Raw genomic sequence first — 21,399 nt, 5'->3', positions numbered from 1 at the left:
CCGATCCTTCCTGGAGCCTCTGATGATCCTGCTCTGCCAGGATTCTCTGCTCAGTTCTCCACTTTCTCCCGGTATCATGCATGGGGAAGGCACAGTGACAACAGGACAATCAGCTTCACAGAGGACAGAGGCCACCTGGGATGGTCAGGGAGAACATGCACAGGCCCTAAGCCACAGCTCAGCCAACAGAAATGGAGAGGGAGGATCTCCCTGAATCCCTCCTCAAGGACAGCAGAACCCAGAGCCACCCACCTCCCTCCACCACAGTCCTCTCTTCCCAGGACATGCAGGACACCTCCCTCCACATCCAGGAGCTGGGGATCCTCCTGAGACCCCCAGGCCTGGATCTCTGTCCCTGGGTCAGAGGCAAGGCTGTTGACAGTGGAGAGAGAGGACCGGTCCCCCCTGTAGTGGCCCCCCACTTTCTATCCCACAGAGCCACCTCTGTCACCTTCCTGCTGGGTATCATCTCACATTCCCTGAGTACTGGGGAGCATGAGGAGACCTGGGGGCCCAGCTGGGTTTCTGTGTCACAAAGGGAAACAGTTCCCCGAGTTTGGGAGACCCCAGAGTACCTCTGTTTGTGGTGACATTCCCAAAGGGTCAGTGCAGGGGTGACAGGTCACCCTCTCTGGGGACAGGGGACTCCACCAACCCTGCTTCTCAAAGTGTGGTTAGGAAACTGTGATGTACACAGAAGAGAAAGGGGAAGGAGGGACAAAAAAGGCAGAAATGAGAGGGGAGGGGGCAGAGTGGTGACCTTGGAAGAGCCCCACCTCTGCCCCTGGCCCTGAGAAGTGCTTCTGCCCGGGAGGAGGCTCAGCACAGGAGGAGGAAGGTCAGCAGACCCGACAGCCGACAGTCACAGCAGCTCTGACAAGAGCGTTCCTGGAGCCTGAGCTCCTCTCCACAGAGGACAAGCAGACAGCAGAGACCATGGGCTCCCCCTCAGCCGCTTCCCATGGAGGGCACAGGCCCTGGCAGGGGCTCCTGATCACAGGTGAGGGGAGGACTCTCTGGGAGTGGTGGGAGGAGGGAGCACAGAGACTGACTGGGGTCTCTTGGGTAGGAGGGGACAGAGGGCTTCTGGCTGGGGTCTCCTGGGGCTCTGAGAGGGGACTGAGGGCCTCTGTTGGAGGCTGGATAAGGGAGAGAACATCAGAGAGGGGCAGGGGTCACAATAGGAAAATCTCAGTGAACTGGAATTGGTAAAAGGCAGGAAAATCTCAAGTGTTCTCTTGTCCTGGTTAATCATCACTGGCCACTACATTTTGAAAAATGATAATAACTATACCAGATGACACTTCAAAAAAAACATAATCAGGGCATAAAACACTGCTCTTAACCAACAACCTCAGACACTGGGAAATAAACCTCAGGACTTGGAGGCCCTGAGAATGCTCATGAACTCATCCACAGGAGTCTTCAGCCTGTGCCAGGCACTGGAGTGCAACCAAGATCACACAAGTCCCTGACCTCACAGAGCTCACGCTCTCATGGGGAGGAAGACAGACACCTAAAGAGATCTAGAATGTAAGTTCAGGTGCTGACAAGAGCCCTGGAGGGAACAGAGCAGGGAAAGGTCAGAAAGGGAAGACCCAGGGTCTCTAGAGGAGGTGTCAGGGAAGGGATCTCCCCAAAACACCCTGATGTGAGCAGGATCTGAGGGCAGTGTGGAGGGAGCCATGCAGACCCCTGAGGAAGAGGATTCCACCAGGGAAATGCCAAGGTCTGAGGTGTTGAAGGAATGGGGGTCATGCTGCTGACCCAGTGGGACACACACACACACACACACACACACACTCCAAGGCTGAGGGATGAGGAGACGTGCTGAGGACCCAGGGCCTTATCTTTCCATCCCACTCCATAGGTCCCAGTATTGACTGATGCTTTCTTCACCCCTAGCCTCACTTTTAACCTTCTGGGACCCGCCCAGCACTGTCCAGTTCACTATTGAAGCCCTGCCATCCAGTGCTGCAGAGGGAAAGGATGTTCTTCTACTGGCCTGCAATATTTCAGAGACTATTCAAGCCTATTATTGGCACAAGGGGAAAACGGCAGAAGGGAGCCCTCTCATTGCTGGTTATATAACAGACATTCAAGCAAATATCCCAGGGGCCGCATACAGTGGTCGAGAGACAGTATACCCCAATGGATCCCTGCTGTTCCAAAACATCACCCTGGAGGACGCAGGATCCTACACCCTACAAACCATAAATGCCAGTTACGACTCTGACCAAGCAACTGGCCAGCTCCACGTACACCGTGAGTGATTCCCCCATACCTCTGGGTGTTGGGGGTCAGTTCTGCTTCACACACATGAGATTGTCAGGCCTGGGCTGTGCCTGCATCCCCCTCTGCATTTTGTCCCGTGTTGAGATTTGGGCATTTAGTGCAGGACACACACATGGTAGGTAAACTTCAACAGATCAGAATTCTTTTCCTGCATCCAGATCCCTGCAGACACTGATGGGTGGGGGGGCAGGGGACCTCAGCAGGGGGAGGTCAGTCTCAGCCAAGCACCCTGTGCCCTCCCCATGAACCTGACCCTGAGAAAGACCCTGGAGAACTGGATCAGGGCCTGGCCTGAGGGGGTCCTGGGAACCTCACAGAAACCCAGCCTCAGGGCTCCTGACTCCATGTGACCCCGGGAAGCCTGTGTCAGGGCTGGGATGTGGTCTCCTGGGCAGGGCTTATTGGGAGCAAGGATTTACCAGCTGTCTGCGGGCTGTGGTTCCTGGAGCTTCTCACCAGCGAGGGCTCAGCTCCCATAGTCTCACCTAGACAAGGACAGAGCCTACCACTTTCCCTGGGACTGAGCCTGGAGAGGGCAGGTGGACAGGATTACTAGGGCATTGGCCTCCTGAATGAGGAGCTTAAGAGATGCCCTTGGGCAGTCAGTGGCCCAGGGGTAGGAACAGAGGGAAGAAAATGTTCCCGGCAGCTTCTTGTCCACCGGGGAGCATGCCCAGGGGTGCCCTCCCATGGAGGCAAATAATAACAGATGCTGTTGATGTGAACACCTCCTCTGTGCCAAGCTTCATGTCAGATCCTGTGAATAATTTAAAGTTCATTCACAGACAAAGTGGCAAGCCGCAGACCATTTTCCATGTACATATTGTATGGAGGGGAAACTGAGGCACAGAGAGATACAGACACTGGCCACGGTGGGCAGATCGCAGCTGGCAGAGTCAATGAGGACTGTCTGCAGCTACTGCCACGTCCTCTCCTTCATCCCTGGTGCCTTACTAGGTGTCTGTGGACCTCAGAGCAGCCACTGGTTCGGATATTTTCTTCTTAGGTGTCTACAGCTCAGAGGGGGAGATTCTGGTCTGGAGAGTTATGAGTAAATACAGAATTAATCAGTTTTTTCTTAACTAAATCACCTGCCTCAACAATCAGTCAGTGCTGGGGAAGTTCAGGCCTCCTCGCTGAGGTCCACACCCTGCATCTCTGGACATGAAATCGTGTGTTTCCTGATGTGTGGGTATCATTCCAACAAGAGGATAAAGGGTAGGACTTTGCTTTCTCTCCCCATTCACACCCTGCACTAACCAGGGCCCAGTGTGAGACACATACTCCGTAGTTCTCTCATGAAGGAGGGAGGGAGTGAATGAAGGAATGATCTATAACCTCTTCAGAGACAGAGACCTGGATACAAGATCCTAGGAGTTTCTGGGCCCAACATGAGACACACATCCTGTAGTTCTTTTATGAAGGAGGGAGGGATTGAATGTAGGAATGATCTATATATAACCTCTTCAGAAACAGAGACCTGGATACAAGATCCTAGGAGGTTCTGGCCACACCTGTTTTCTGTCCCTCTAGGGCCTAAGACCCATGTCCCATTCCTCTGGCCCGTTTCCCCCAAATCTGCCCCTGGGAGCTGAGTCTCATCTGACCCTGGGGCTGCAGGGCTGTGGGAAGGTTTTCAGGGGAGGGATCAGGCTTGCGGGTAGCCCGGCACTTTTGCCTTACACCCTGGAGCTCTACCTGGTTCTCACTGTGAATATCCCATAATAATCCCACCATCCTTTCTGGGGAGTAGAAAAAAAGTAAACATTTAAAAATATGCCAGAGCATCTGTTCTTCTTAGCAAGTTCAGATAGTTATTAGTTAGCAGGAATAAATCGTTATTTTACCAGAGCCTCACCTGCTGGGGGTTTATGGGAGCCTAACTGACCGAGGCGGGTGGAAAATATTCAACTCCAGCCCCTTCTAGCCATCATGTCCCACCTAAGGGAGAGAAAAAACTGAGAGGCACTTGTGATATTCACAGCCCAGGGCACAGACTCCATCCAGGACCACAGAACCCCTCTCTCCCCACACTCACCACCGCATCACTGAACGGCTGTCACCCAAGTTCCTGTTGCCCAGTACATCATGTCCTGGCTTTCAACAAAAACTATAAGACAGACTAGAGGCAAAAAAAAAAAAATGCAGTTTGAAAGACAGAACAAGCATCAGAACCAGATGCAGATGTGGCAGGGATGTTGAAATTATCAGACCAGGAATTTAAAACAACTCTGGGGCCAGGAGCGGTGGCTCACGCCTGTAATCCCAACACTTTGGGAGGCCGAGGGGGGCGGATCACCTGAGGTCAGGAGTTTGATACCAGCCTGGCCAACATGACGAAACCCCGTCTCTACTAAAAATACAAAAAATTAGGCAGGCATAGTGGTGGGCGCCTGTAATGCTAGATACTTGGAAGGCTGAGGCAGGAGAATTGCTTGAATCTGGGAGGCGGAGGTTGCGCTGAGCCGAGATTGCGCCACTGCACTCCGGCCTGGGCAACAGAGTGAGATTTCGTCTCGAAAACAAACAAACAAACAAACAAACAAAAAACAATACTGGCTAATATGCTAAAGGCTGCAATGGAAAGCATAGACAATGTGCAGAACAGACGGCTGCTGTGAGCAGAGAGATGGACAGGCTAAGAAAGAATAACAACGAGAACAAAATATATATATATATGCTAGAGATCAAACTCACTGTAACACCTGGATCTCAGGGTGGTTGTGAGGATGTTTATTAGGAGATTAAAGAGATTAAAGCAGAGTTATACACAGGGTGAGAGCTCAATTGATGCTATCAACTAGTATTCTTATTTTTTTGATGTTATTATTAGCAATAAAATCAGGAACAATGCAGTAAACATTTGGTTTTATCACGTACAAGTTCTGTGACCTTCCTTGACTTACTGAGGCACTGTAAGTCTCAGATTCTAACTCTGCAGATGGCGGAGATGCCCCCTCTCCCTCAAGGTGATAGGAGGATGAGATGAGCTGTAGGTAGGTTGGTGCCCACTGTGCCTGGCACATGGAAGGCCCCTGAAAATAGTCAAAAAACATCATCCTGACTCATCAGCATGGAGTTGACAGTGAGGGCTCGCTCTCTATGACAATCATGGAATGGAAAAGAAGAAACAAGGGGAAGACTGGGCACGGTGGCTCACGCCTGTAATCCCAGCACTTTGGGAGGCCAAGGCGGGCAGATCACCTGAGGTCAGGAGTTCAAGACCAGCCTGGACAACATGGCGAAATTTCATCTCTACTAAAAATATAAAAATTAGCCTGGCATGGTGGCACAAACCTGTAATCCCAGCTACTTGAGAGGCTGAGGCAAGAGAATCGCTTGAACTTGGGAGATGGAGGTTGCAGTGAGCCGAGATTGCGCCAGTGCACTCCAGCCTGGGTGACAGAGCAAGACTCCGTCCAAAAAAAAAGAAAAAGAAAAAAGCAACAGAGGGAAGAGGTGTGACATGAGAGGAAGAAGGGATTTAAAGGCACAGGAGCAGGGCGAGGTGCAAGCACCTGTGGGAGAATGTAGGAGTTGGTACATCCCAGTGTGTCAAGTCTGAGACACAGAAAATGGTGCAACCGCGGAGAGCAAGGGAGTCAGCTATGAGGACAGCCCAACAGATCACACTCAGGCTCTGGAGCATTTCCTTCCTCCCTGACTGTGTTCCTGCCCTGCAATGCCCCTTATGGTTTCCCTTGGAACAGACTTGGGCCTCGTCCCCTTTGCCTTCCCCTTTCTGCAGAAAACAACGTCCCAGGCCTTCCTGTGGGGGCCGTCGCTGGCATCGTGACTGGGGTCCTGGTTGGGGTGGCTCTGGTGGCCGCCCTGGTGTGTTTGCTGCTCCTCTCCAGGACTGGAAGGTACCGCAGCTTTTCCCCAGCCTCCTCCCACCCCCTAGGCTGACCCCAGTCCAGGAGGAGGGAGACCCCGCCCTGTATTCAGGGCCAGGCTTTCCGCTTCCTCCCAAGGAATCGTTCCCTCTCATTCCATGTCTCCTCCCTTGCCAGCTGCTGATCCTAGGCTGCCTCCTCCTTTATGAATGTGGCACAATTAAGGTTGCACCCCTGAGTGCTGTCCTAGTTCCCTAACACAGCAAAGCCACAGCTGCCCGGAGGGAGGAAGGGAGGGAGGGAGGGAGATAGGACGGGAGTGCTCAGAACCTGGTACCTTCTGCTGTTCATTGAATTTACCCACCCAGGATTTGCAGGTTTGAGATCCATGGTGGGGGTCTTGAGCATGGTCACGCAGTGGGGAGTGGCAAAGCCTGGACGGGCTGGGTGGGGTCAGCACCCCGTCATGATTGGTGTCCCTGAGGTGTGAGATGGGAGAACCTGGACCTCAGGACCTGCTGCCCTTTATGTCTCTTGCCAAGGGGTGGAGAGAGAGAGGACAAGGCCATTGCCCCATTTCAGCATCTCCAGGCCTGAAAGGAGGGTCTGGCCACGGCAGGGATACTGAGTTCTGGGAGAATATGATACACGCTCCTTGCCTCCCCATGCCCCCAGCTCCCCCAGTGTCCTGAACACACAGCCGGCCCTGCTTTCCCTCTGGGGCCTTGACCCTTCCTCTCAGGCAAACCCAGGTGGTCTGATTCCCTCCCTGGGTCCTCAGTCCCTTTCCTGGGTCCCTGGGTCAGTGTTCTCCTCACCCGGCATCTGCCTGGGGGGTCCTGCCTCTCTGGCCAGGACAGATGTGACTGCTTAAGGTCTATCCTCAGCTCCCCCTCCTCGTCCGCTCCTACCACGAAACTGATGGAGACAGGAGGCCTTCACTCCAGTCCTTGAAAATGGAGTCCCTTCCTTTTCCTTTATTCTGCCCCTAAACCTGTGATTTCTCCCTGCACCCTCATGAATAATCCTGACCTTTCCTAGGACCAGCATCCAGCGTGACCTCAGGGAGCAGCCGCCCCCAGCCTCCACCCCTGGTGAGTGTCCCTTCAGCTCAGGTGTGGGAGCCCCTAGGCCTGCCCTACGGTGTCCACTCCTGCCAGTCACCCCCTGGGGGCCTCTGACCCTTTCTTTGGGGCTGCAAGGAGGATATTTGGAAACATGACACAGGGGACCCCTACTGTCTTGGTCAGACTGATCTGTGGGCTCTGGGTCGTGGGTCACCTCCTCGACCTCAGCTGCTCAGGTCTCCCCTGGGAAGAGGATCTCTCTCCCTGATTCTCTGGGAGCTGAGGACCCCCACACCCTCCTGCAGGAGGGGCACAGGCTCTCCTCCGACCCTGCTGCTCACTCCTGTCTCTGTCCCCAGGCCATGGTCCCTCTCACAGATCCACCTTCTCGGTAAGCCTGTTTCCTCCCCAGCCCTTTTCTACTGGGGTCCCAACAGTGCAGGCTCAGGGCAGGGGGACCATCAACCCCACAGCACAGCACTGACTCACCTTTCCCCAGAACAGTCAGGTCAAAGTGAGTGCCTCCGGCCAGGATCCGGGCCTCTCTACAGGGCCAGGACCACCCATGCCACGTGCTCACCCCTCCCCGGGATCCTCTATCACCTGAGGAGAACCCTGGAGTCCAGCAGGTGCAGAGTGGACACTGGGAGCATCAGTCAGAGGCCCACATTAACAAGGGTGCGGGGTGGGCCCAGCCAGGACAGGGGTCAGGGTGTTGTGTCCACACTGAGTGGCTGAGCTCAGGGGCAGAGCTGGTCAATCCTGAGGGGAAATGACTGGAAGTGGAGGCAGGGAAGTAAGTCCTGGCCGATCACAGACAGGAATCTTCCAGGCTGGGCTTCCGTGACCCTCCCTCCCTGTCCCCTGACATCTCCTCTCTCCCCTGCCCAGGCCCCCCTACCAAGCACCAGAACAGCCAGTCGTATCTATGAGGTGAGTGTGGGCCATGGATGTTCTGGTCCCGCAGGCTCCAGGGGACCCAGGATCTGCCCCCACCAGCACCTGGCTGAGCTCTGAGATTCAGGAAAATGCAGTGAAAATGAGAACAGGGGGTGGTGAGCAGAGGAGGGAGGTGCCTGGGAACAGGGACCCCCTGAGCACAGCCAGGTTCAGCCCCAGAGCAGCCCTGGGTGGGCCCAGAGCCTGGGAGATGCCAGACACTGTTCTGAGAAGGCTACAGGGGTTGAGTCCTCTTCTCTGTTTTTACAGGAATTGCTATACTCTGACGCAAACATTTACTGCCAGATCGACCACAAAGCAGATGTGGTCTCTTAGGTTCCTCCAGGAGCTGCTCCTGTGGGTTGATGAAGGTACCCAAAGACTCCAGCCCTGGGGATGGGAAAGACATGGAGCCTGAGCCAGAGAACCAGCTCTGAGTCCTGAGAAGACACTGGCCTGGGGATAGGGAGGGATGGGAGTCCCTGCTGAATGTCTGGAGACCCTGACAGGCTGCCCTGGGCTCTGGGTGGGCCGGGACAAAGGCCTCTCATCACCACAGGAAGCGGGGGCTTGCAGGGAAAGTGAATGGGCCTGTGGCCCACCCGGGGTCACCTGGAAAGGATCTGAATAAAGAGGACCCTTCCTCTCATTGGCTCTTTTTCTGCTCATGGGAACTTAGCAGAAACTCACCTGAAACTCTGTGTCCATTCTCTCCCGGGTCACACAGGGAAAATATCTCCACCTTGTCTCAACTGCAGTCTCTCTTCCCTGGGCGGCAGAAATAGGGGGTTGGGAGTCAGACTGGGGTGGGCCCTACACAGGAAAGGGCAAGATTCATATGAGCCCTGCCCAGCCAGCCGAGCGCTCAGCTGTCCTCACACTACCCCAGGGACCAAGGCCATGCATAGCCCCAGCCTGGGTCCCTCTGTGAATGCATGTGGGGTCTCAGGAGCACAGAAGATGGGGCCATCTGATGTCCACAAAAGGTGAGCAATACGGGAGCAACCATGGGTGATATAGGTTGTGGCTGTGGCCCCTATGCAGCCTCCAGTGTCCTGACCCCTGCTGCCGTCTTCACCCAGGCCCTGGAGGCCCAGTCTATCACTGTCCTCCACAAATGAGCTTGCCTGTCCCCAAATCCAGGATCCTGTGTGCTTAGCCCTGGCCACCAGGTTCTCCTCTGTCCCAGTGGCTACTGTTCAGGACATCTTTTTCCCTGGTGGGGCACAGAGAGGGGCTGTCAGAGCAACCAAGATTAATACAGATGCATAATTCAGTCCTTGAGCACTACCCAGGACTCTGGCCCCTCATTGCTCATCAGTTCCCACTTTACCCCCTGGCATGGATCACACTGAGCAAGCCAACTCTTTACACAGGAGCATCCAGGTCAGAGGTGCAGGACTCCTCCATCTAAAGCTCATGCAGGCTCCCATGGCGATGGGACAACCTGTCTGCTCCTCTCCCTGGCCCACAGCCCTATCTCACCTGCAGCTCCTCCACACATCTGGGACAGCAGTTCTCAGCCCTTCCCTGAGGGCCCCTGGAAGGGTGATGATCTCATGTAGGTTCACTTGAACCAGGTGCCACCTTCTCAGAAGTGAGCCGTTGCCTGCACTAAAGCACAGAGCCACAGTTCCCAAGAGTGTTCTGCCACTGCCACAGGTTGTTCATCCTGAGATGAGAGGTAAGAAAACAACCTGCAATGGGTTGTTTTACATCGGGATTTGCATCAGGATTTAGCTCTAAATGACCCCTAATCCTACCTTCACACAGCGTCAGATGAGACAAGGTGAGGCCTCTTTGGTTTTCTGTTGATGCTGTGACAAATTACCACAAGCTTAGTGACATAGAAACCTGAACCAACGTGCCCACATGGCTGTGTTCTTTCTGGAGGCTCCAGGGAAGAGTGCATTTCCTCTCCTTTTCCACCTCCTAGAGGCCTCCTGCAACCTTGGCTGTGTCCTCTTTCTCCATCTTCAAAGCCAGCAGCACAGCATCTTGAAACTGTTCTGTGCCCTGCTTCCTTCCCCACATCTCCACCTCCTCCCGCCTCCCTCTCTCACTTAAAAGGAAGGAGCCTTGTGGTTATTTTGGATGCACCTGGGATAAACCACAATAACCTCCCCATCTCATGATCCTTCCTTTAATCTGTAAAGTGTCCTTTACCTTGTGACATGTCCACAGATCTGGAGATGAGGACGTGCACATCTTTGAGAGGCCCTTGTTCTGTCCATCACTCCTCTCAAGGCCATCTTCTCATCATCGTTCACTACAAACTACACATGGGCACCTGGATGGGGTCATCCTGACTGTGGGGTCAGTTCCGGCAGTGATGTCCCCAGCACCCTCCAGATCCTAAGAGAGGGAGACGGAGGGCTCTCCATGCCCCTAGTACCTCTCCACCTTCTTCTTGGTGACATGCTCAGTTGCTAAGAATAAAAGAGAGCAGAGGTGACTGAAAGATCACAACTCACTGGCCCTTCAATAGTTCATGGACATCAGCACCACGGACAGTGACCCAGTGAGGCTCATTTCCAGGGGTGGCAGCAGGGAGCATGCAGATAGGAGGGAACTGCAGGAAAAGCTGCCCATTCTATTCTATATGAGAAAGACTGTAAGAAAGAGGAAGCTATTGCAGAGATAATGCTATTCTTCTCTAATCCATAAATTGCGAAACCTTTGCATGTCTGGACATCATGTTTGTTAGCACATCTGCTGCCACTCCCTGCAGGGCTTATTGCTGCACCCAGGATGTGGTCTCTGGGGGGCTGAGAGCCTGCTTTGGCCTCATGGTGAGTCTCCCTGCCCCTGACACTCAGGCCGCTGTCTCTGTCTACAACATGGTGGGAACCTTCCATGATTAACGTCTGATTCTCTGTGCCTGACCTTTGAAGCGCATCCATCACTCAGCCTGGAGCATCCGCTGAGCACAGCATCCTGCTCCTCCATCCCCAGCTGAGCCCTTGAGGAGATGCTCGAGAGGATCTCCTGGGCTCCTCTGCCAGCTCCTCCAGGCTGAGCTTGTGCTTGGTGTCAGAGGCCTTTGCCATTTGCTTGTTCTTCCCATAGGCAAATAATCCTCCTCAGGGACAAATGGGGCCTGAAGATCTGTCTGAATATATATGTAGCTATGAGAATGCTTTATTAGGCACAACTACATACTATGAAAATGCTTTAAAATGCTACAGGAGGAGATGTGAGGACACAAAGAACAAGTGTGTAGTGACACATGGCTACCAGAACACACTGAAGAATCCACATTGTGGCCGGGGGCGGTGGCTCATGCCTGTAATCCCAGCATTTTGGGAGGCTGAGGTGGGCAGATCACTTGAGGACAGGAGTTCGAGACCAGCCTGACCAACATGGTGAAACCCCATCTGTACTAAAAATACAAAAAATTTAGCCGGGCCTGGTGGCACATGCCTGTAGTCCTGGCTGCTCGGGAGGCTGAGGCAGGAGAATTGCTTGAACCCGGGAGACACAGGTTGCAGTGAGCTGAGATTGTGCCACTGCACTCCAGCCTGGGAGATAGAGTGAGGCTCCATCTCAAAAAAGAAAAAAAAAAAAACAAAACAAAGAATCCACACTGCTTCCCCGCTTCACTTTACCCAGAAAAGGAATGTTCTAGGCCTCTTCCTCTTCAGCACACATCCCCAGGGAACTAAAATAGGTTCACAGTCACCCCCATCTTCCTCATTCCCATCACCTCTTACCCACAGAGGCATCTCTGGTCCTACAGACCCAGCCCTGACTTCAAGAGGCACAGGTCCAACCCATCCAGTGTCCCTGCTGGTCACACACAGCACTCAGGGTACACTGGAGGGCTTCTGTGCCTTGGATGGGAACAAACCCCACCTCACATTCCCAGACCTGAGAAGCCACCAGGGTCTTCTCTGTCCGGTCCTCACACTCAATGTCTGTCCTGGGTCAACCTTGTCAGCTCTCCTGGAAATAGGCATGGCTCCTGACAGGTAGGATTGAGGCTTTGTCTTTTCAGGAGTCCCTCCCACTCTGAGCACATGAAACTGCTCAGCCCTGTGCAACCCTCTCTCACCAGGGGCCTCGTTCTCTGCGTCCCTGGATACCTGGGTCCATGCCATGTACATTTAAAAAAAAATGACAATGACTCTGGCCCTGACATCCTCACCCAAGGCACGTGTCTGACAAGAATCACCAGGTGAGACACCTGTGGCTTCACACACCTGAGGCTTCACTGCGCAGGGGTGTCCTCATCCCTCTCCTCCCACCCCTAGGGACAGTGAGCACCACAGGCTGCCTTGAACCACCAGCTCCCCATCCCAGACACAGCCTCAGATCTATACTGACCTGCTACATGGAGAGGCTCTGATGAACAGCAGGTATTAGGAAATCCCACCGAACCAGGTGCCACTCGCGGCCCCACCCCTCCTCATATCTATGACGGGGACAGACACATGTAACACACCTCTGCTCACCGCCCAGCCCCCAAGGTCAATCATAGTCTGCTTCTCCCCTAGATCTACTGCTCCTCACATCTTCCTTCCTCAGCTGCAGCCTGGGTGGCCTCCCTGCAGTTCTTGGTCCCCAGAGGCAGGTTCCAACCTTTGTGTTGTTGCCTGCAATGCCCACCCTTTCCCTTCCCCTTCCCCTTGCCTTTCCCCCTCCCCTTCCCCCTCCTTCTCCCTTTTTCCCTCCCCTTCCTCTCCCTTCCTCCTCCCCTTCCCCTCCCCTCCCCTGTCCCTTACTCTTCCCTTGTCTTCCCTTCCCTTCCCTATAAAGCCAAACATACCCATCCACCTCCCTTGTGGTCAAAGTCATCAGCCTCCTGCTCTGCTCAGTCTTCTCTGACCCTGCATATGGAGGTGGTGCCCCTCGTAGAACACCCACCACTCACTGTCAGCCTTGCGTGGTAATCACAGGTTCTGCAGGGGTTACCTGTGTTCAGGGCTGTCACCTGTGGAAACAGAACTCTTGGAAGGATTGGCAGACAGAGCTGCTTAGGATATCTCAGGGCTCCTTGCATCTGGTCTACCACAGGGATATTAACAACAGCACTTAGGGACAAGGTGGAGGATGGACGGTTAAGAAGGTAAATATGGATGATGTGTGGGCAGAGAAGAGGACACAGGAACACATGCAGTACTCAAATAATTATGCCAAGAAAGGTGAAGACATGGAGATGGATGTTCCCATATACTTCTGGTGGCACTGCAGTTTAGTCCCTACAGCAACATTGACCTCATCATGTTTAATGTGCACACGCTCTGACCACTATCGTACTTCTGAAGGCCTCCCTGTGCTGTGAGCCCTGAGAAGGCCGAACTTGCCTGTTCTGTCTCTGCTAAAGCCAGAGACCAGCCAATAGCCCAGCACAGGGTACTTCATAAATACATGTTGAATGAATGAGTTCCGGGAACAGTACTCCACATGGTAGAGGTATGTGTATGAGGATGTTCACTGCAGAAGGTCATGTCAATGTGACAAGTGAAGAGCAGCCTCAAATCCAGCAACAGGGGTGTGGGTAAAAGATCATAGTGTAGCCATGCAATGGAACCAATGAAAAAACCACAATTAGAGCAAATCCACATGTGTTAATGAAGGAGGTGCCCTCCACACATGCTGCACCTAACAGAATGTTGCCAAATAAGAATGAAAGTTGATGATACTTGGGCTGTAAAAACTAGAAGTCAGCAAAATAAGAACACATAGAAAGTATTTGTGAATGTTTACAATTTTACAATGCCTTGGCATCTGTTTTGGATAGAAGTTGGACTTTCTCATACCAGAAGCAGGGCTCAGTTACCTTTGAAATGGTTTCCAGTTCTTCACCTCCTTCCAGTTCCTCAATGTGATTGATCAGATATTTGCTTTATACAACTGCCTCTTGGTGACCTCCTCCCTATGGGACTTCCAGATATGGCCCGTATGACTGCCCCACTGACCCCATACCCTGCATGCTGCAGTGACCACCTCTAATCACCTGGGTCTCATGTCTGCTTGCATTAAACCCATCAATTAAAACTCCCTGAGGACAATCTGTTTGGATAATATTCTGTACCCTAATAAAGGCCTTGACCCATGGGTTTCCCCTCTGTCCTCCCCATACTGCCCCGACCTGTGTGTGTGTGTGTGTGTGTGTGTGTCCTCCAGACAGGGCCTGTATCCCCCAGGACCTGTAAGTAATAAATCTTTATTTTCATCTTATGTCTCTCACAATCAATTGGCAAGAGCTCTGCATCTTAAAGATCGCAAATTTAAGCAATTGGTGTAGTCGGCACAATAGAAAGTACCTCTCCTGATTAGCACAAGATGTCTCAGAGCTGCTGAGGCTTTTAACATCCTCGCCGGTGTGGCCGCCTCACTGGTGAGGCCGTTCTGTTCAGTGCAATTCAGTTGCTCCATTGTGTGCACATTGCTGCTGTGTTGCTGCTGTAGAGTGCTGCCAGGTTGTTCTCCCCAAATTGTTACTAAGTAGGAACTTGTAATGTGCTCCCAAGGTGGTCTACCCCATGTGAAAGGGGATTCTCCATCTAGGGCAAGGGCTAGGTGTGTTTCTGGAATCCTAATAGGGAAGGCATCCACAGAGGGTGAACTCCACTCCTCCTTAGAGTGAGGAGTGACATTTCCCATTTATTTTCCCCATGGAGGTGCCATGTATTGACTTTTTCTTTCACTGTCCCAAGGTTGAGCCAAGGTGAGCTATGGGGACCAGGGCAAGGTACCATTACTGGTAGCAAAACAAATGGGTGACAGCTTGTGGAGAAGCTGTGGTTCTCTTGATGAATGTAGCAGAGTGCCATTTAGTAAAGTCTTGTCAGGAGGCTGCCCCTGGTTAGACCGGCAGTGTCTGCAGTCACTACAGTGGATGCGAATTTTAGGCCCTGGGCCATGGATAATCCCTGCAGACACAGCCATGGCTTCATGCTGATGTGGCAATCCCAGGCTAGTGGCTCCCTTGTTTCTGCATTTCTTGCTGTGGTTGCACAATCAACACCTCAGGGGTTGATTGGGTCACCTTGGAAAGAGAAGCAGCTGCCCAGGAGGCTGGTGCACATGGAGGTTACCCTCAATTTTATTCTGCTAAACAAGTTGTAAGATTAAAACAACAGGGGGCTTTTGGTACCATCGGGAACTTGTCAAGTAAACATCCAAAGACAGAAAGAAGAAAAAGAAAAAGAATTAGCCGTCTAGAAATACAAACCATTTTAAAGATTTTGCTTAAAAGATGCGCTTGGGCTGGGAGCGGTGGCTCACATCTGTAATCCCAGCACTTTGGGAGGCCAAGGTGGGTGGATCAACTGAGGTCAGGAGTTCAAGACCAGCCTGACCAACATGGTGAAACCTCGCCTCTACTAAAAATACAAAAAATTAGCTGGGCATGGTGGCAGTTGCTTGTAATCCCAGCTACTTGGGTGGCTGAGGCTGGAGAATCGCTTGAACCCGGGAGGCAGAGATGGCAGTGAGCCAAGATCACGCCACTGTACTCCAGCCTGGGTGACAGAGTGAGACTTTGTCTCAAAAAAATTAAAAAAAGACGGGCTTGTTTCATTGTTGTGGAGTCATCCCAGAGAGAGGCTACTCCTTAGAGTCACTGAGCACCTTTCCTCCTCCCTGTTTTCCTCTTATCATTCTAGAGACAGAAAACAAGAATCTCAGCTTTAGGCAGCTAACCTCACCCCCCAAGAAAAGAAACTACCACTTTGATTGACTACAAATCCAAGAAAAATAAAAGAGAAACTTTAAACTTTAAGTACTGAGCAAACCACAGGTCTAGCAAACATAATGCTAGCCCTAGGTTACTTATTCATTTACAACAAATCCCTAGATATAGGAGGAAAAAAAAGTAATTAAATATATACATATACAATATTTTAATATAAATATATAATAGTTAAATTATGTATGTATAATATATAACTAAATCAAAGTAAAATTTCATACTTTGATTCTATTGGAAATTAAAAATTCATTTATTAACTTATATATTAAGGAATTTATGTAAAAAAAGATGTTTAAAAGGACACCAATTTGCTTTTGTGTCTCTACAACATAGGATCTAATTTAACTTTACATTTGCTAAATACACTAATTGACAAATATTCATGGATTTAATCAATACTGGGGCTCAAATTGTAGCCACACATGGGAATCCCATAAATTTAAACACTCTGTCCCTATCATCTTGAGAAGAAAACTAAATATAAAATTGAAAAAAACAAGTATGCCTCAATTTAACTGTAGCCTTGTCTTAATTTCCTGGAGTCATATGCCCATTGCTATAAAACATTCTCTATTGGACATAGGTGTTCTGAGACAATAAATAAAATAGAAGTGTTTTTGATACTTAGACACTGGCTTGATAAAATGGGATCCCATGAAACCTCAGTTAAGATAGTGAATATGGCCCAATGTGAGTTGAAATGGGGCCTTTAAGGATTAAAACTTGTTACACGAAACCTAGTAAGTAATGGAGTGATTATGCATACTGCTTCTCCATTTCATAGCCCAATTTTGACAGTTGTCAAATCTGGAAAAACACAAACAAACAAACAAATAAACAAACAAAACCCCGGGAATCTGTTGCCTCACAGAGACACAAAGTAGATATCAAAATTGTATATCTCAGTTCCAGTTCCAAAAATGTGGCATAGAAGCAAGCTGGCTTTACTCCTTCACACAGAAAACCAAAAACAAATATACAGCACCAAAATTATTACCAGAAATATTCCAGAACTCAAATATGAAAATGAAACAATTTTCAGAGACACAGAGAAGTGAAAAAAAAAAACTCCAGACAGATGATAAAAGAATTAGATTTCCCCATCTGTAATGTCCCTCCTTACCCCTTTCTGCTTGGTACTAGGTGTCCGGAAAATTTTACCCCAACTCATGGTTTCTACACTGGGAAATGTAAGATCAATGTGGGCAACCAGTTTCTGCACAATCCTGGGTTCCCTGTCCCTGCCTTAACCCACAAGAAGCATTGTGAGTGCTCGAAGGGAGAAATTTCCCTGAGGACAGTCAAAGAGTGGGGAGGCAGGACTATCATCTCCTTCCCTGGAAACTCTGCTATGTAACTCAGCCAAGGGAGACTTGAAATCAGACTGGTTTTTCAGCAGCTCCATGTTGTAGTGGGTTTGTTTCACAGGTATCCTGGGCATGGACATCTAGCCAGCTTTCCCACACTGCCAGGATATCCCCTTTGGGACCTCCCTCAGTTAGGAAAGGCACACTCTGATCATTTACTAGGGCCAAGGTAAACCCTAAAGGTAACTTAGAGATGAAAAGGAGGTAGTGACCTAGCAGTAAAGAACTCTAAGAAAACATATCCAATAATCAAAACAAGCCAGACAAAGACTAAAATAAATAATGAATCCTTCAATGTAAAGACCTGGACTTGCATCCACAGAAACAGTTAAGCAGGTAACCATGATCTCCCCACATGGACAAAGTGAGGAACAAGTGACTGATCCTGATGAGATGGTGATGTGTGAGCTCTCTAATCAAGAATTCAAAACTGCAGTTTTAAGGAAACTCAGTGATCTTCAAGAAAACACGGAAAAGCAGTTCAGAAATTTATCAGAGAAATTTAACAAAGGGATTGAAATAATTTAAAGAAAACAAACAGGAATCTTGGAATTGAGAAACATATCTGCTGAACAGGAAAATTTATTAGAGTCTCTCACCAGCAGAATGGATCAGAGGAAAGAATCAACCCAAATAAGACTCCCCCAAGGCATAAAATAATCGAATTCTCAAAGGTCAACGGCAAAGAGAAGATTTTAAAACAGCAAGAGAAAAGAAGCAAATGACATAAAGAAGCTCCAATTCTGTGGCAACAGATTTCAATGGAAATCATACAGACCAGGAGGGAGTGACATGACATTTTCAAAATGCTGAAAAAATATTGACATTTGAGAGTACTTTATCCAGCGAAGTTATCCTTCAATATAAAGGAGAGATAAAGTTTCCTAGACAAACAAAAGCTGAGATAAGTCACCACCATCAGACTAGTCTTCCTGTAAATACTAAAGGGTAAATACTAAGTACTTCAATGTGAAAGTAAAAAAAACCACTAACATGCAAAACAACCACCACAACAACAACATTTGAAGGTATAAAATCCACTGGTAAAATTAAGTACATAGACAAATCCAGAATACTCAAATACTGTAATTGTGGAAAGTAATCCAATCATAACTCGAGCATGAGTCTCAAAATATAAATCTGTCAAAAACAATAATACACTTTAGGAGGCCAAGGTTGGCAGATTCCTTGAGGTCAAGAGTTCAAGACCAGCCTGGTCAAAATGGTGAAACCACATCTCTACCAAAAAAATACAAACATTTGCAGGGTGTGGTGGCACACGCCTGTAGTTTCAGCTACTTGGGAGGCTGAGGCAGGAGAATCGCTTTAACCCAGGAGGTGGAGGTTGCAGTGAGCTGAGATTGTACCACTGCACTCCAGCCTGGGTGACAGAGTGAGACTCTGTCTTAAAAAAAAATAGCTACCTGTTTGGAGAAAGGTAATACAAAATATGTAAAAAGAGACAAAGTCAAAATTTGGGAAGGATGAAATTAAAGTGTAGAGTTTTTTTGTTTTTTTGTTTTTCTATTATTTTCTTTGCGATCTAAGATAAGTTGTTACCTTTTCTTCTCTTTAAGATAACTTGTTATATCTACAAGATGTTTTTGGAAGTCTTATGGTAACTGCAATGCAAAAAACCTATGATAGATCCACTAAAGATAAAAAACAATGACATAAAACATACTACCAGAGACAATCTACCACAAGGAAGACAGTAAAAAATGAAGAAAGGAAGAGGGGAGTTACAAAACAACCAGAAAACAGGCAACAAAATGGCAGTAGTAAGTTCTTACTTAAAAATATTAAACACTGAATATAAATGGACTCTATTCTCCAATTAAAAGGCATAGAGTGGCTGAATGCTGCCTACAAGCTACATGCTGCCTACAAGAAACCCACTTCACGTAAAAAAGATACAAATAGACTGAAAGTGAAGGGGTGGGAAAAGATATTTCACGCAAGTGGAAACCAAAAGAGAGCAGGAGTAGCTATACTGATATAAGATAAACTACAAATCAAAGACTATAAAAAGAGACAAAGAAAGTCACTATGTAATGATAAAGGGCTCAGTTCAGCAAGACGAGATGCCAATTATAAATATCTATGCATCCAACACTTGAGCTCCCAAGTCTCCCGAGTATTTAAAGCAAACAATAATAGATCTAAAAGGAGAGATAGACTAGAATACAATATTAATTAGGGGACTTTAACACCCTGCTGTCAGCAATGGCTAGATCTTTCAGACAGAAAATCAACAAAGAAACTTCAAAGTTAAACTACACACTAGATCAAATAGATCTAACTGGCATTTACAGGACATTTCACTAACTATCTAACTATTACGGAATTCACATTCATTTCATCAGCACATGGAACATTCTTCAGAATAGACCATATCTTAAGTCCCCAAACCAGTCAGAATAAATTCAAAAAAGTTTATATCACATCAAGTATTTGTTCTGACCACAATGGAATAAAACTACAATAAATGAATAACTTTCTGGACACATACAACCTACCAAGATGGAAGCTTGGAAAGGCAGAAAAACTCAACAAACCAACATGAAGCTGTAACAAAAGGAAGCCCAGGACCGAATGGCTTCACTGCTGAATTCTACCAAACATTTAATAAAAACTAAAACCAATTCTACTCAAAATTCTTTAAAAAATTGAAGAGAAGAGAACACTTTCAAACTCATTCTACAAGGTCAGCATTATCCTGATACCAAAACCAGACAAAGGCAGGACAAACAAAACAAAACAAAACAAAACAAAACAAAAACCAAAAACAAACAAACAAATAAACAAACCCTACAGGATTGCTTGAGGCCAGGAGTTTGAGATCAGCCTGGGCCACATAGTCAGACCCAATCTCTTAAAAAAATTAGCTAGGCATGGTGGCATGTGCCTTTAGTCCTATCTACCCAAAAGGCTGAGGTGAGAGGACCAATTGAGCCCAGGAGGTTGAGGCTGCAGCGAGCCATGTTTGTGCCATTGTACTCCAGCCTGGGCAACAGAGCAAGATGCTCTCTCAAAAACAAAAAACAAGCTGGATGTGGTGGCTCATTCCTGTAATCATAGCACTTTGGAAGGCTGAGGTGGGAGGATTGCTTAAGCCCAGGAGTTCAAGACCAGTCTGGACATTGTAGGAGGACTCTATCTCTAGAAAACAAACAACCAAAACAAAGCCAAAAAAGAATATAGGCCAATATCACTAACGAACATAGATATGAAAGTCCTCAATAAAGTATTAACAAATCATGTTTAGCAACACATCAAAAGAGATCATTCACTATGATTAAGTGAGATTCATCCCAGGGATGCCAGTATGGCTCAACATATGCAAATCAATAAATGTGATCCATCACATTAAACAGAACCAAGAACAAAAACCATATAATCACCCCAGTAGGTGCAGAAAAGGCATTTAATAAAATAATGGGTTGAGGGAGTGGAGCCCAGTATTCAGAGCAGCAGTGGTCTGGGGTCTTGGAAGTAGAAAGAAGGGCAGCATCACTGGCCAGGACCACCACAGAACACCCCCATAGGCCCTGCGTGTTGCGCTCCAGGGAGGGTTCCCTCTGGAGCTACTAATCTCGGTGTCCACTTTGCCCAGCTGCCCCTCACAGGGTCAGGGAGGATGAAGGGAAAGCTTCCTTCTAATGAAAGTTCAGGGGCTCACAGTTCCCAGAGCCTGTAGGGAGAGGAAGATCTTCAAGGAAGAGCACCTGGGCATTGGGGCATTTGAGAGGAAGATCTATGCCAGGTCCAAGTGGACAACCTGTGGACTTTCTCTCCAGGGACATAAGGGTATCTGGGAATCTCCTGTAGCTTAAAGAGGTGAAGACCACTCTCTTTAGCCTGAGGACTGGAGGGTGCTGGTTCAGGTGAATGAGTCCTGCAGGGGCTGGTACAGGCCTGGAGGGTGGTGGTGTCCAGGCCCTTGGGTTCACCCTTAGCATGATTCAGGCCGGGCGGTGTTTCACATGAGCAAGAGGGCCTGGGTTCATTGCTTCAGGATGATGGTGAAATCCCATGGTGGAAGAAATCTTGTCCTTGCCAGTGCCCAGCTTTCATTTGGTCTTGGCCCAGAGTGTCCTCCCTAGAGAAGACTCTTGTCCCTTCTTCACACTGCCCTTCAGGGATATGCCAGCCTTATGGGATAAGATGGGGTGGAGCCTGTAGATGTGGGTGGG

At 49.1% G+C, this 21,399-nt stretch overlaps 1 protein-coding gene across 3 annotated transcripts; it reads left to right on the top strand.

Moving 5' to 3' along the window:
- Positions 1–813: 813 nt before the first annotated feature.
- On the top strand, positions 814–8,786 carry CEACAM4 (CEA cell adhesion molecule 4). 3 transcript variants are annotated; one of them, XM_054464690.2, is made up of 7 exons: positions 814–1,000; positions 1,906–2,265; positions 6,044–6,161; positions 7,173–7,225; positions 7,558–7,589; positions 8,090–8,131; positions 8,408–8,786. In XM_054464690.2, exons 1-7 carry the CDS (start codon positions 937–939, stop codon positions 8,471–8,473), a joined length of 735 nt encoding a protein of 244 aa, XP_054320665.1. In that variant the 5' UTR covers positions 814–936; the 3' UTR covers positions 8,474–8,786. The 3 variants fall into 3 exon arrangements, with proteins under 3 accessions (XP_054320665.1, XP_054320666.1, XP_054320664.1); XM_054464691.2 differs by lacking the exon at positions 6,044–6,161; XM_054464689.2 differs by lacking the exon at positions 8,408–8,786 and having other exon boundaries at positions 8,090–8,215.
- The last annotated feature ends 12,613 nt before the right edge of the window (positions 8,787–21,399 follow it).

Source organism: Pongo pygmaeus, chromosome 20 (assembly GCF_028885625.2).
Source record: "Pongo pygmaeus isolate AG05252 chromosome 20, NHGRI_mPonPyg2-v2.0_pri, whole genome shotgun sequence".
Lineage (NCBI taxonomy): Eukaryota > Metazoa > Chordata > Mammalia > Primates > Hominidae > Pongo > Pongo pygmaeus.
This window is presented reverse-complemented; position numbering and strand designations above follow the sequence as displayed.